The sequence below is a fragment of the Siphateles boraxobius genome, unplaced genomic scaffold (genome assembly GCF_051911475.1).
Source record: "Siphateles boraxobius isolate OS27281-9 unplaced genomic scaffold, OSU_SipBor_1 68, whole genome shotgun sequence".
Taxonomy (NCBI): domain Eukaryota; kingdom Metazoa; phylum Chordata; class Actinopteri; order Cypriniformes; family Leuciscidae; genus Siphateles; species Siphateles boraxobius.
In genome coordinates, this window is record NW_027509195.1 from 12,674,628 (window position 1) to 12,690,739 (window position 16,112).

General features: G+C 37.0%; 1 protein-coding gene across 11 annotated transcripts in view; it reads left to right on the forward strand.

Moving 5' to 3' along the window:
- Positions 1-16,112, forward strand: part of cspg5a (chondroitin sulfate proteoglycan 5a) — a 46,984-nt gene that overhangs the window by 2,372 nt on the left and 28,500 nt on the right. For 4 of the 11 annotated variants that reach the window (XM_077214866.1, XM_077214875.1, XM_077214872.1 and 1 more), the window contains exon 1: positions 12,171-12,419. The exons of 2 other annotated variants lie outside the window; for them this stretch is intronic. In XM_077214866.1, coding sequence (XP_077070981.1) covers positions 12,323-12,419 — 97 coding nt within the window. In that variant the 5' untranslated portion in view covers positions 12,171-12,322. Of the gene's footprint in view, positions 1-11,905; positions 12,420-16,112 lie in introns of those variants that run through there. 5 more of the 11 variants (XM_077214868.1, XM_077214870.1, XM_077214871.1 and 2 more) reach the window with 3 other exon arrangements.

The window sequence follows — 16,112 nt, forward strand, 5'->3', positions numbered from 1 at the left end:
CCATTTTCCCAACTACAGCTAATCTAGTAAAACTACATCTCATACAAACAACTTGCACTGTTGACAGTGAGAAATAAGGCCTACTTGATTGAGTGCTTTGAGAGAACAGGGGAATAGTCATTGCATTATTTATCACTACTCTAAGTTATCCAAATATTGAAGCCAGTTTTTTTCTGATTTTGAAGCTGAGCTATTAAGTTTAGTTTAGGGTCTGCCAAAGGTCAAAATTTGTTGTAGAAATTCCATCAAGAACGAGGGCTACTTACCATTACCTTGGTACCATTTGCCATTTTTCTCGGTTCAATATAGCATGTATGAAATGCTGGTCACTGTGATTTTGCCAAGTAAGACATGTTCCTGGATCAACATATTTGGTTGATCCTGAAACAACATTCCTGTCCAAAACGTTAGTCCTATCTCTACCCCCAAACCTCTCCCTACCTATAACTTCTCCCTAAAATCAGAGGGAAATGATGGGTGAATAACACTGATGTAGAATCACCTAACCCTGGTTATAAGCTTAAACTTGACAAACTGTAAACTTGTCCCTCAAATCTGATTGAAATGTTATTCCAGGATCAACAAAGATCAACTTGGTGAAATCACAAAATGTGATGGTTGAAAATGCCGAAATGTGCTTTTGCATTTAAAAACGTGAGATACAGGACATTGGACTGGAAAAAAATGGGAGGTCTTGAGACGTGTTTTAATTTGAGTGTAGAATGCCTTGTCGTGCAAGGTGTTGAAAAAGACGCAAGATGCGATCACAGCATTTAAAGACATCAGTTTAGGGCGTATTTACTATAGAAAAACAATGGGAAAGCAATGCAGTGTAATACAGAAAAAAAAACATATTCTTTGCAAATGGCTCCTAGGAATTGTTCTAGTTTCCATGGAATTGCCAACAGACCAGAAATAACATGTGTTGATTTCTTTGCAAGAAATATTCCAGCAGATTCTGCATGATTAAAAAAATGCCGGGAAGGCAGTAGATAAAAAAAGTACACTTCATGCCTTGTCCCTGATGGAGGACTAATGGATTTGTCTCAGTAAAAAGTAATATAAGAAATAAGCCAGAGTTTAAGACTTTTCTGTGGACTTGTCATCTTATTCTTCAGTCTAATGCCATTGTATATGTCAATAGCTTATTATTACAAGTATGTGAACACTGGGAAACATATTTAAAGCTCTAAACTGCCATTTTGATTTACATTTTCTTCCTGGTGGATTAATGAAGTGCTGTTAGCAAGGTTTTGTTATTGATTTACACTTCCTAATTGGAAAAGAAAGCTGGCCACTATTGCCATAGCAGACCAAAGCATGTGCACATGTGAAGTGAACTTATTTGACCATCCTCAGTATCTGACTATTATAACCTGCATATAGAAAGGCTGAATGCCCTTTAGCTAAACAAAGAGTGATAAACATGCCATTGTGCTATGATTGTCTCATTACCTTCATTCCCATTGTTCCCAATTATCTGAACCCTTCATTAGAAGCTTTAGTGCATTACCTAACAATGGACTTCATTGTTTTCTCAGTCATTCTGTGACTTAGTGAGAGTTAATATAGGCATCTGTTTAGCTGCGTGGGCCGTTGCTGGCAATCAGATTCAGACTGCACCGCGCAGGACGAAAATATCTGTTTAATTTGTTTTGTGGTATTTGTATATGGAAAAATGACTGTTTATTTTTTGGTTTAATGTACATATGGCCTGTGCTGTTGGCATTTTGCAGCAATTACACCTCGGTTTGCTCTTCCCGTATTCCTCCTCAACATTTTGCCAGAATGCAGCTCTGCTTAATAGTAGCATTGTTGAAATTGGACTGCAATATTCCTACAGTCCAATATTGAGATTCCTATAGTCCAATATTGAGATTCCACTCTCCGATGTTCTGCCAAGTGTCTATTCAGTAAATGGTCTGTGTATCATGTGCCACGATTAGCTTGCAGTGTGTACCGTCTTCTATTCCTACTCAAGTCTTATTTGTACTATAGTCTGACTCTGCGCTGCGGTATAGGAGCGTCATAACCATCTCTTTCTCTCGCTGTCTCTCTTATATTTGATGTCCATTCCGGTTGTCACCTCTTTGTATCTTTGGTTTGATGCCACAACAAAAGCACAGTTGGCCTGCCTGTATCAGCCCGTTTTCATTGCCATTGAGACTGACATCTGGATCTGACAGGTTTCTGATTGGTTGTTATGATTCATATGACATCTGGATTTGACAGGTTTCTGATTGGTTGTTATGATTCATATGAACCATATGTTGTCCTTGCTGATCTGTCATCTTTTGTTTTCTTTAAACTAGATCCAGAAGGAATTTGTTTCTTGACTGAAGAATTAGATCGCCACAAAATGTCAAATTTAAAAAAAAAATTGTCATCAATAGCATCTATTGCTAATAAAATATGCTGTTTTCACTTAGTGTAAATAGAATCTAGTTGCTATATTAATAATATAGGTTCAAATGGTCTAGCAATGCATTAAAAAGAAAACTATAGCCTATACAGTATATATTATGTTTTAATGTCATTTATATTTCATTTTTTTATTTAAAACATTTACATTTAAATATATATTTAATTGCAGTCAATACATTTTTTTAAAAATAAATTCATACTCTTTTCAACAAGGACACATTAAATTAATCAAAAGTCACAGTAAAGACATTTATTAATTCGCAAAAGATTTGTACTTCAAATAAATTCTGTTCCTTTGAAATTCATTAAAGAATCCTGAAGACAGTTATTTTATATTGTAATAATACTTCACAATTTTACTGTTTTACTGTATTTTTGATCAAATGAATGTAGCCTTGATGAGCATATGAGACTTTACTTTCAAAAATAGTAAAAGAAATCTTACTGAAACCTCAAAATATATGTAATGCTCCTTGGAAATTTAACTCTTGACCTTGGCATTGCTAATGCTGTGCAGGGCCACTTGAACCAAAGGAACACCCTATGTTCATATTGTTTCCATATTGCTCCGCATATTGGTACATAAATGGAACGAGGGGATATCATTGATCATCATGCTAATCCACAGTGCTGTGATTCATGCTCATCAATAAATACATGTAGCCAGCGATTATGTTCCTGTAATCTGTTAAAATGGCATTAATGTGTCACCACTCGCACAAGTCAACATGAGTGTGTCTGAGATAAAAACGCTGTCCGCTGTATAGCAATGGAGCGCAGCTGAGCTGAGAGGGAGCACAGACGGGGGGATGGGCCACTGCTAATGGTGGGGAGGGGGGCTGCACAAACAGTTTAGTTCTGCTCTGGTTGGCAGCACATAAGCCTGTATGATCCAAGCTCCAGCCTGTCCAGAGCCAGGAATAGCAGCAGTGCGCTAATGGCACTTGAATAAAGGGAAATGAAAGCGCTGAAGTAGGTGTAGGAGAAACAGGAGGAGGGGCTTAGCTCTGGCCTCATGCAGGAACTGGATTATAATATATCTTGCATATATACTGCATCTTAGAAGTGTGTGAGTTTATATGTGAATGTAAATCTGAGAGAAAGACATAAGGAGATAGTTTTTACCTGGCAATGAAAAAGGACTCCTGAACACAGAAGTAGTTTGTTTTCATACCTCATACATGCATGTGATAATTCTAATTCTTACTACTGTAGGTAATATATATATTTTTTTTTACCAAATCGTCATTGCCACCATGCCAAGGTGTTGTGGGTGGTTGCCAGGGTATTGCTATGCCGTTGCTAAAGGGTTCTGAATGGTTGCCAGGACATTGTCGGGTTGTTATTAGATTGTGGCTCTTAGGACGTTGCTATGGGGTTTCTGTGTGCATCTGGGTGGTTACCAGAGTGTTGCTACCAGGGTTGATTAGGTTTTCTAAGTGACTTTTTCCTTGTTGCTATGTTACATAGTAGCTTGTTATTATGTGGTAACCGAGCATATCTGGGTGGTTCCCAGGGCATTGCAAAGTGGTTACAAGAGTGTTTCTATGCGTTTGTTAAGGTGTTGTGAGTGGCAATTCCAACACTGCCTCTAAAATCGCATACTGTCTGAGTAGGTACTACATTTAAATTTGAATTTACTTTACAACCATTAAAAAAGCACGCTCTGTATAGAATGATTATGGGTAGTATGAATGAAATTCAGATGTACTATATCCGCCATGTTGTTACCGTCACGTCCAGTATCAGCTGCGTCGCTTCACCTCCATTTAAAAAAATCCCCTCCTGTGGCCTCACGGGATAGTAATGTGTCCAGCGAATGCGCACTTCGGAATCTCACCAGAAATGGTAGGCCATCTGGGGACTTTTCGCCTACTATTTTTTGAATACTATGTATACAGTTTTTTGCATTCTACATAGTAGGGAAGTATTCAATTTTGGCTGCAGCGCTATGTCACACACATCCTGAAAAGTGAAGCCAAAACCATAGACTGTAAAAAAATATGCACATAGTGTCTGTGACGTCACCTGTAGGTTTCTGAAGAGCATTTTTGAAGCCAAAAGTTGGCAGGGCCGGCCTTCACCATCTTGGCAGCATGTCATTGTGTGTCACTCCCGGATAAACGAAAATGTGCAAAAAGGCAGGATTAGCTGAGGTGACGTGACGGCTAACAGACAGCAGACAAACGGCTAGTAGAGACAGCAGCAGCAATCCACCTGTCACTCAAGTGATCACGCCCTTAATTATTCAGAACTTAAAGGCTTAATATAATTTTAACAGAGTTCTGTTTCACTGTTGTCATGAAGGGCAAAATTAGCTATAGACCAAAACCACTTTTTGCACCAGGCTGTAAACACATTTTTTTTTTGCTGTAAAGTTGGGCATTTTAACATGGGGGGTATATTGGATTGACTTCATTGTCGATAAATTGCAGTTTAAGTCACTTCAGTGTTGGTTTCAAGAGAGAGACAGGAAGGTTGCCACTTAGCCAAAACATTTTGATCGCCCCCTTATAGCTGGCTGCAGTACAGCCAGCTATAATGGGCCAGTACATCTTTTTTCCAAAGAAGGTTTCTGCCATATTGGATAGTTTTTATCACACTGATGTATATTTAAGTTAATTTTTTGAAGAAAGTGGAGACACACAACCATCTTTTTTTCCTTTTTTTTTTTACAGTCTGTGGGCAATATCCATTAGTTCATGGAGTTCTTTTTTTTTCTTAGGCCTTTTTTTTCATATGCCTTTTTTTGTCAGCAAAATCAAGATGGTTTTTGGATCCCTCAGTTTTTGAGATATAATTGTTATGGAGGACCAGCTCTACCATATTTAAAAATAAATACAGAAATAAATAAATGCTCAATAAATAAATAAGCATACAATTAATCGCCCCTGAAAATACAATAAACAAATAAATGTAGGTAGAAATTAAATTATATAGTGAGACATAAATGTATATATCTCTTAATAAGCTTCTTTATTTATTCACCTTTGTAATAATTACCTTATATATTTATGTGTATGTTAGAATATTTTTGTCTGTGTTATTCTTCCTTTGTATTTTTTTACCCTATTTATTTCTTCAATGCTATTTATTTCTGCCTGTCGTTTTTACATTTCTGTATGCATTTCTGCCTCATTATGCAAATGAGGAGGGGCTGTCTTAGGGGGTCAACTTCTGCCCATTGGTTGGTTAGCATTTTACTGCATCGGTCGAATCTACATGCCGCCGGCCGCGATATTTTTTTTCACAGGATGGTAGGGGAAGACTCATGAATATTCATTAGGGAACTCATCCCTGATTGGTCTTAACCCCAGTGACGGGTAGGTTTAGGGGCGGGGTTAGGGGTAAGTCATTAGACCCCCAGTGACGGGTAGGTTTAGGGGCGGGGTTAGGGGTAGGTCATCAGACCAATCAGGGATGAGTTCCCTAATGAATATTCATGAGTCTTCCCCTACCATCCTGTGAAAAAAAATATCGCCCACCGGCCACAGTCACAACAAAGATGGCTACCTACGATGAAGTTGTCAGTGAGCTGAAGCATTTAGCAACTGTTTTTGAAAACAATGCTAACGTTAGTATTGACTTTATTATTTTTCGTTTGGACGCTCTGACAGAACGTGTGTTTCAGTTAGCGGCACACATGGACACAGATGTCGACAATGTAGTTTTTCAGAATCTGGAGGAAGCGGTCTAGCAGTCTATTAGCAGCTTCCCTTAAGAGGTCGGACACTGAACGTCTGCCTGCTGAGTTTGAAAACAATGCTTCTTCTTCTTCTTTTTCTTCTTTTTCTTCTTTTTCTTTTTCTTCTTCTTCTTCTTCTTCTTCCTATTCTTCCTATTCTTCTTCTTCTTCTTCTTCTTCTTCTTCTTCTTCTTCTTCTTCTTCTTCTTCTTCTTCTTCTTCTTCTTCTTCTTCTTCTTCTTCTTCTTCTTCTTCTTCTTCTTCTTCTTCTTCTTCTTCTTCTTCTTCTTCTTCTTCTTCTTCTTCTTCTTCCTATTCTTATTCTTATTCTTATTCTTCTTCTTTGGAATTTTACGGCTGCTGGCATCCAATGAGTTGCATTACTGCCACTAAACAATGCTTTATGGCGGGGAAAAACCATGTAGATTCGACCAATGCAGTAAAATGCTAACCAACCAATGGGCAGAAGTTGACCCCTTAAGACACAGCCCCTCCTCATTTGCATAATGAGGCAGAAATGCATACAGAAATGTAAAAACGACAGGCAGAAATAAATATCATTGAAGTAATAAATAGGGTAAAAATAATACAAAGGAAGAATAAAACAGACAAAAATATTATAACATGCACATAAATAAATACTTTAAAAAATAAGTAATTAATAAATAAAGTTGAAGATTATAACAAACAATAAATAAATAAGGTAATTATTACAAAGATGAATAAATAAAGAAGCTAATTAAAAGAGATATATACATTTATGTCTCACTGTATAATTTAATTTCTACCTACATTTATTTGTTTATTGTATGTTTTGGGGCAATTAATTGTATGCTTATTTATTTATTGAGCATTTATTTATTTCTGTATTTATTTTTAAATATGGTAGAGCTGGTCCTCCATAAATTGTACTTGGGTGGAATTGTTTTTGTTATTTTTGGGATTAAATATGTTCCTTGTCTTGTTCCATTTGGATTAAACCAATGGAGCAATGGCTATCAAAACAACACTATCATGTTGAAGAGATGAGAGGATTATGATGGATCTTTAACCTAAATATTTTTTCTTGGCTGCCCATAGTGTTATTGTAACATTATTTTTGTAGGAAATCTATAGATGTTTGGGCTTTACACACTTGGAATTAATACAACTTGTTTTGATAACTGCCTTTCCATCTGTGGAAATTTTGCATTTAAATCAACTCTTATTGTTGACAAAAGAAAATCTGTCTCTGAAATATCTACTGAAACAACAACGTGTGAAAGCTTCGGTGAATGTATACAGAGCGAAAATATTTAATGCATGCATTTATGATTTGGTTGTCTGTTGCTTAACAATTCACCATACCACCACATTGTTTCAAAGTATACTTTTGGCACCACAATTTAGCTCTAGTGCAGGGCATCATAACACAGGTTTAAATGTGGCCTTTACCTGGGGTTAAAGACAAAGGTATACTAAAAGGTATACTTTGTGTAGTGGTTCGAGCTTTCAACAAATCCAAGGACAAAGTGAACCACCTGATCTATTTGTGTTTTGTTGTGTGGTTATGTGTTTTCCCAGTGGGGTGTTTTAGCTTTAAAAGAAGAAAAGGCATAGAATGTGTTGTGCCAACAGTGCTCATCAAGGGACCTTGTTCTTTACTGCTTTTACACTTCACCCAATTAATAATGGATCATCAGTTACAAATGGGATGTTTGCAGAATTCAGAATGTAATCCTTAATAAATGTGTTCACCAAAATTAACTTTTTATCAAAACCTTATATAAAGCCAAATAGTATTTGAAAAAGGTTTAACGGAAACATCTCACATGTGTTCAGCTTCATCCGTGCACTGCCCTTAACCTTTCACTCAGATGGATAATCATCACTATTATACATTTTTAATAGGCATACCCACTGTGTCTCTATTTTTAAACCTAACCTTATTAAAAATACTCATTTCTCATGAGTGCATTCAAAGAAACCTATACAGCGTTCAGATAAATGTTTGTTCAGCGGGGAAAACAGGTGCAGTTTTACAACCATCTTTCAGGCAAGTGTCTTACTTTCCTACTATGTAAAAGTTTGGGGTCAGTTTATTTTAAAGACACCCTGTGGTAAAAATCAAGTTTTTGATGTTGTTTAAATCTATGTGGTGTTTTTAATATGCTTTAAGACAAACCATGTGCAAATTCATGTCATCACCATTCCTGAGTATTTTCTCCTTAAAACTGCAGTGAACCAAAGACAGTCTCAAAAACGCGTTTTTAAATCGCAGTTGTTCTCTACGTCACAAATGCTGTGGACGGGCTTTAGCATATCATCAACTATGCTCTGAAGCAGAGCATATATTTTTCTGTTGATTATAAAAAATTGTGTACATTTAGAAATATAGCGGGTTAATTATGTATATGATGTATATTACAATGTTATGATGAACTATATGCCTTTCTCCACTGACGTTCTAAGTTGTTCAAAGCGTTTCAAAGCGTTTTCAAAGGATACTGATTTTCAGAAGGCAGACTGTGATGGCAAACGCTAACATGGTTTGTGTAACATTAGCATATTATTAGCTGTTTGATAGCGTAGTCAAGCAAAAGGCTAATCATATTAATTACCATTATGTGTCTGACATTGTAGCGAGCAATAAATATAAAACGCATTACCATTCTGATACATCGATTTGTAGATGATCCTATAATTCACTCTTCCACTCATCCACTCGTCTTCTTCTGAATCAGTTTCTAGTTCAAACATAAATGTCTGAATTAAACCAGTATTTCTACTTGACATCGTGTAGCGTTTACTACAGTAAAGTTGATGAGTGGGACAGGTAGTCCGAGCTGGTGTGATGCGGGGTGGAGGTGGGGACTAATATGCATTTTCATGAATTAAGAAATTAACTTTTAAGAATCCATTAAATCGATTAAAAAAGGCATTAGAGACATTTATGCCTTGATAAGCATAAGAGACTTCTTTAAAAAAAACATTACAAAAAACATAGACTCCAAAATTGCAAAAGTGTATTTTTGCTGTATTATATATTTTTCTTATTATCAGGCCTACTTATAACTACAACAGACCATGAATAACCCCCAAAAACTCAGTTATTTCCGCAGCAATATTACGGACGTGTTAAATATCACTGTAGTAATATCATGTAATTGCTCATTATCTTTAGCATTGAGTGATAATATTTCAAAGTTCTTTCTGTCATTTTGACATATAACAAATACTGCATTTACATGCTTTAGAAATGTTTCAGTAAACACTGCTAATAGGGATAAAAAGTGAAAAAGGGAGACAATTACATTTTAAAGTATCCGTGAAAAAAAATCTGGAAAGAGACGGCAGGATTTGGGGAGAAATTGACAGATTCTTAGTGCATTCCAGTGAATTGTCTATGGGATATTTCGTAAATTAAATCAGTAGAGCAGACCACAAATGAAAAGTAGCCTATATGTTGTCATTTTTCATACTGTTACAGCAGAATACAAAGAGAGAGAAAAATAATCAGGAAGAAAATAATGCAGCAACTGAATATTGCCACAGATATCCTGATGTCTGAAAATAAAACATGAAGTGAATTTCACTGCTCATTCAGTCAAACTGTCTGATAAGAATTATTTGTAGCGCCACCTTATTATTTGAAATTATTTGTTTCAGTCTTTTTGAGTGGAAGTTCCCCAAACCGGAAGCACCTCCTGTAATTCAAAATCAGGAAAAAAAATAGCCACTATTTACTGCTGACTGGAAAAGAGTAACCAGGACACATTTTTTTGTTCTACAGAAGATAGTTATATAGGTTTGAAATGACATGAAAGGGAGTAAATGATTGCAGTTTTTGAATGACCTGTCCCTTAAGCATATATGCGATCAAAAGGATTTTAAGATCTGAAGCATAAATTCTGTCAGGTGCATCCAAACCTTTGACTGGTAGTGACAAAACGTTTTTCTCCCAGTACCTATAAGGGAAATGTATATGGTTGTATATGTGTATTATTGTAAGAGCGCTGGTTAGAGGCCACAGTACACCAGCTCTTCACTTCCACAATCCCTTGTAAGCGGAGCCTGTTGGCACTTAACCCAAATCTTGCACTCGGAGAGCAGTGTGGGAACCAGTAGGGGGGGTGGAGGCATAGAGACAGGGTTAATGAGTCTGTGGGAGAATATCAGTTCTATGGGAATATCTTTTTTATGGTGTTGTGTATATATATATATATATATATATATATATTTATTATTTATTTTTGTTGCTGTTTAGGGCCCGAGCACAGATGGTGTGAGGACCCTCTTGGAATTGCTCTGTTTATTCTACATTAGTATTGCAAAAACTCACTACAGTAATGCCGTACTAATATTACTGTTCAGTGACCAGAGGAAAATCCTATATCCTGTTTGAAATATTAGTATTACAGTATATGATCCCTGTATGTTCAGGAAGTGCAAAAAGAGAAAAAGCCACCCAGTGAAATTTTCCATTGATTTTTAAGTCTTTTCCTTTATGAATGATGTAACTGACCAAAAATTGCTATCTGCATATGTTGCCTGCTGAAAGAATTGCTTTCATGTCCCTTTTAGTACAGTGGGAAGAAACTTCTTTCAATAAACTTTTTTCATCAAAAAAAAACTTTGAGGCTTTTTTTCTCTATGCCTCAGCTTCATCAAACTTGTGAAAGGGAGTAGGTTTAGATGAAATTCACATTGTAAAGTGAGAGGCATTATGGTTCATTTGTCCCATATGTTACTAAAGGACATTCAGTTGATTTATTGATTCTTTATGTAGCAGTGAATTTTGTGATGTTCTTCCCTGTTTGCTGATAGCATTATTAGTTATTTTGCCAACCAGAAGAGAGAAATTTCAACCTTGGACAAAGTGAACGCTATTAACACACACACATAGAGGCATTGGTGAACCGCCTGTTGCTGGTCCCTTGTGTTTCTCAATGGTGCTGTGTATAAGAATGCTGCCGACCCCCACCGACACCTCCAGCCCTCATGCATTCATCACCACAGCCGGAGGAGTGTATCTCATGCCTCCCGCCCCTCCTCTGCTTTATTGTTCCATTCTCCTCTCCTTAAACCATCAACCCGTAAACAATCTGGAACATATCACAACCCTCCATAACACATGCATCTCCTCTGCCCTCTTATCCACTGTTAATAGATTTAAATTCACTATTGAAATCTGCAGGTTTCAGCATTTAATATGGCACTCATATCTAAAGCATCGGTCATATCTGTGTTAACCATTTAGATATTCTTATTTTAGAGAAGATGAGGTAAGATGCCCCCTTTTTTTGTTGTTGGCCTAGTCATATTCAAACATTTGCATAATATAAAAACATTATTATTATTATTATTATGTAATTTGCAAAATGTACAATTATATTTTCTTGTTTCATATTCAACATATATGCTAATATTTTACCAGCCACAAGCGATAAAATCCACATCGGTTCAAACTATTTTATTTATTTATTTATTTATGACTTAGTCTTTCATGTTTTAAACAGTTCAATGATAATAGGCTACTAATTATTAATATATTATTATTAGTATATGTAATTTACTAAATAAACAATTATATATACATATTCAACATATGTGCGAATATTTGACAACGAAAGACTAAGCCACAAGCAGCGAAATCAGTGCCATCCACCCATCGATAACCATCATCCAACTATTCAAGATAAAAACCCATTGGATGAGCAAGGCAATAATCGAGCTTGTAGGCTACAATGGAGGGCTGTTTTTGTGTCTGACAGTAGTTGAACATTATTGAAAGGAGTAAGAACTTGGGGAGGGGTTGGGGAGAAGAGGGGGTGGAGAGACAGTGGAAGCCGAAATCATTTTCCCTCTCATACTGTGAGAACGCGTAGAATCGCATCTCTCCAAGTGGACGCGCGTCGGTTTGGTTTCGGAACCGATTGATTCGGCCAGCGTCCGTTCGTCCGGTTCTCAGCAAGATCACCGACTTGCATTTGGTCTGTGGCAATGGGACCATAAGGGAACAAATTCCATCACATTGAGAAAAAAAATAGAAGTAAACATATACGACCAGAGAAGACACCTCACAAAAGAAGTGGACATGGAGAAGCGCAGAGGAGATAGGATATAACAAATCGGACGAAACACATCTAGGATTTACTTCACGAATTGAACATTTTTGGTTTCCAGGAGACTTTAGAATTTCTATTCTGCTAGATTTCTTAGTTACACGCAAGCATGTACCGAAAGGAGATGAGGTTGTATTCGAGATGCTGGAGCGTGCCGATGCTCTCTGTCCTCCTGGTTGTCTTCTTGACACCGCTGTTTGCACATGGTAAGATTTTTTGACATGCATATTAAATCAGCTGATAGTTAAGACTCAATAGCCTTCAAACACGAGGTGGCATGACAGAACAGCATCACAAAATGAGAATGTCGGTCAGTAGTGCAGCCGCTGCTGGGGTTTGCAGCGCGTAAATCATGACTGCGAGCCGGCTGCTGCTGATGTGCCTGGACCAGCGCCGTGGAAATGTAGGTTAAATGTCGAACTGGGATATTTGGGGGTTCGTCCAAAATGCACATCATTAATTAACCCCCATAAAAGGAAGGACACCACAGAAACATCTGCAAGCGATTTGCAGACCATTTATTTTATCTTAAATAATTGCTTATAATTGCTCATTTCTTTTTCTTCCAGGCCATATTATGCAGTGGTATACGTAGTAGTAATAGTAGTAGTAGTAGTAGTGTAGAGTTACTGCGCTGTGATTACTCCACTGAGCAGCTGTTGTCACTATGGCAATGATGGAGGCGCACAAAGGCAGGATTAGAGCACCAAATAATTTATGCTCGGACAATCTCGCGCAGCAAATCACACTGTTTATCCGTGTAGTTTGATTTTACGCACAGAACAATAATGTCTTCGTAGTTGTACTGGTCAGTCACTTGGCTTTTTTTAAGAGATTGTGTTGTTCAGCCACAGATGGATGGAGGACCAGCCCAATGTGAGCGACTGTTCGACCAGTGGTGTGTTTAAAATTCCGATAGATTACTGAGCGTTAGAGATGATCTCATTGACGCGCTCGGTGTTTATGTAAAAAAGCAGGTATTTTTATTAAATAATATAAAGTCGAATGTATAATTCTGCAATGGTGCTTAAAAGGTCCATTGTCCATCTAGTTGGATGATCAGTTTCTGCATTTTGTCGCCCAGCAACAGGACAGAAAAAATATTTTTTCTTGGTGTACTTGAATCTGTTAATAGAAATATGAAGATTTAAGGGCTTTATCTAAAATACATGTTCTTTCTTTTATCACATTTTTCTTGAAGATGCCCCAAATTGCACTAGATCAGCTGTACACCTTTGTTAAATCTATACTGTGATGGCGGTTAGTGTGGTCAGGTAAAAATGATGTCACCGGTGGCCATGCCCTTTGTTAGCTTCATGCATGGACCTGCTTTTGATTTTAGTTGTTGATTCACTTCCTCCCTTCCATGTGAACGAGGAATTTTTTAGAAATTAAAATGCAATTTTTGTAATCTATGTTGCCTGCTAGAAAATTGTCCTTCGAGTAGAAGAGGAGTGCCATTGGCCATCATAGACAGCCTTTTCCAATCCATTATGTCTTTATTGTTGCGGTGAAACATTGCAGGAAAATTTAATTTGTGTCAGTAACTGATTTGATAATGTATTCACTTTCAGTACTTGCTGAATCGCCTTTTTATTGTCACAAGAGCCCACTGGACACACTTGCCATCTTTTGTGCTGAGAGACTCCGCTGCTGCTAGGGGGGAAAAGGTGTTGCCCGCCTCATCTTGTCTTGATTTTAATTCAATTTTTTCATACATTGACACATGCATGATTAGTTTTATCTATATTTAGTGTCACCTGTTACTGTGCTTCAGTCCAAAGCCATGAACACTTAAATCAGGATTCTGATCTCAATACCCTTAAATGAGAAGGATATCAAGATACTCTGATATTCTCTGACCCTGCCATCATATTTAGCAATCCCTACAAATGGAATCCACCATTCTGAATGTAGGCTACTATATTCCCAAAGGAGCCATGGCATGCAGTTTTAGTAATTTTCAATTCATGTCCAATCCAATCCTGAGTATTTCAAGAATTGCAGTTCTTTGTTCCAGGGATATGATGTCATGTACACAGCTATTTGATACAGGTTGCAATTTAATACACTCCTAAAATATAAAGGTCCTTTATTGGCATTGATGTTTCCATGAAGAATCCATGGAAGGGTTCTTTATAGTGGAAAAAGGTTCTTTAGATTATTAAAATGATCTTAACACTAAGAAAGAAAGGTTCTTTTAAGAACGGTTTGCTGAAAGGTTCTTTGTTGAACCCAAAATGGTTCTTCTATGGAATTACTGTGGGGGGGGGGGGGGGGGGGACGTTTGGAACCTTTATTTTTAAGAGTGTATTAAGTCTTGTTTTGACATAAATGCGTGGATACATTTGTGCACATGAATCGGATGAATTTGTAGGCAAAAGGGCTGTGTCTTTTCTGCTGGATCTGTTGCAATGGACTCGAAAACAACAGCTCACACATTTTAAATGGTTTTAGGGGAGGTTAATCAGATTTGCATTCATTCATAATCGTTTGCTGCCCAACAAAGTCAGTCCAGTCTGTTTTCAGAGTAAGGATTGATTTGTTTGAGCAATCTCTCCACCTTATTTTGAAGGCATTCATTCACTAGGTCTTCAATGCCTTTTTAAAAAAATTGTTTAAAATAAATTACTTATTAAAAAAAAAAAAGCAACCGGGAGTGAATTATAAAGATGTGCTGTCATTGTCGACTGCTGCCATTTTGTGTTTCATCAGAAACTGATCACCCCACCTCTAATGCATATACCATGTGAATTCATACATGTAATGAAAACAGATCATTAGCTTATTTAATTAGCTTATCAAAGTAAAAAAATGGCAGAGAATATATAAAAAATCAGCGGTTGTGCAGATGCTAGAAAATTGAGCAGTCTAAAAGACTTAGCACATATTAGTTTTTCTAGGCGTTTCTTTTACTTGAAGTTGTTGATGTGGACGTATAAATTTGTGATGATGGTTTTTCACACAGCACATTCGAGCTCCGCCGTTGCACACTCTGCACAGCGAGGGCAAGCTGGTTCCCATGGTAACACATCCCTCCTCCATCCAACCACCTGTTGAGTACAGAAATGGAAAGATTTATGCATTGGGAGGAGGAGAGACGTCCAGTGGCAGCTGTCTGATTATGTCTCAAGGTCAAAAGATCTGACTGTTAATACCTGCGTAATTAGTAAAGTTAAAATATTCCATGGAATCAAAATTCACCTCCTATTTTTTGCACAGGATACTAAGGTAAAAGCCTATTGGATGGAAGCAGTTTTGTGTTGACAACACTGAGTTAAATGTTTTCCCTCTACGTTTTCCACTCCATTTCATCAATTTACTCTGCATACTTCTTTACATATATTTCACATATGTACTTAATTATTTTTAGTCTTTGTAAAGTTTTGGAGGGATACAGTGATTAAGGCTTCATTCTGTGATTGATCATCAGATAATCAATCACTTTTGACAACAGCTCCTGGACGTACTGCTGGACATAGAGGTTATAGCCAGTGTTCATCATTAACATGCCATGTCTCTATTGTCACAGATCAGTCACACTGATGTTTTATTTAGGGACAGGACAAACAGTGTTTTGTCAGAATGAAAACGCAAACTTTTGAAAACGGGTTTCAAAGTGCAAGTATTTGGACATGATTATGATCACGATAACATTATCATCTCCATGTAAACTTCAAAAACACGAATTTGTGAAACCGGGGATGTAATTCGCATGCGTATATTACTTGTTTAGTCTATAGGTGCGTAGCTTCTTTAAAAAGTAACATTGCCAACTATTGGCCTGGCATGTATAATACAGCGTTTTTAGGTGTTCCTATGCTAATTCATGCTTTCAAAATGCTAACAATGTGTTAAATATTGCTAGCAACCTGGTAAATCATGATAGTAACGTTAAA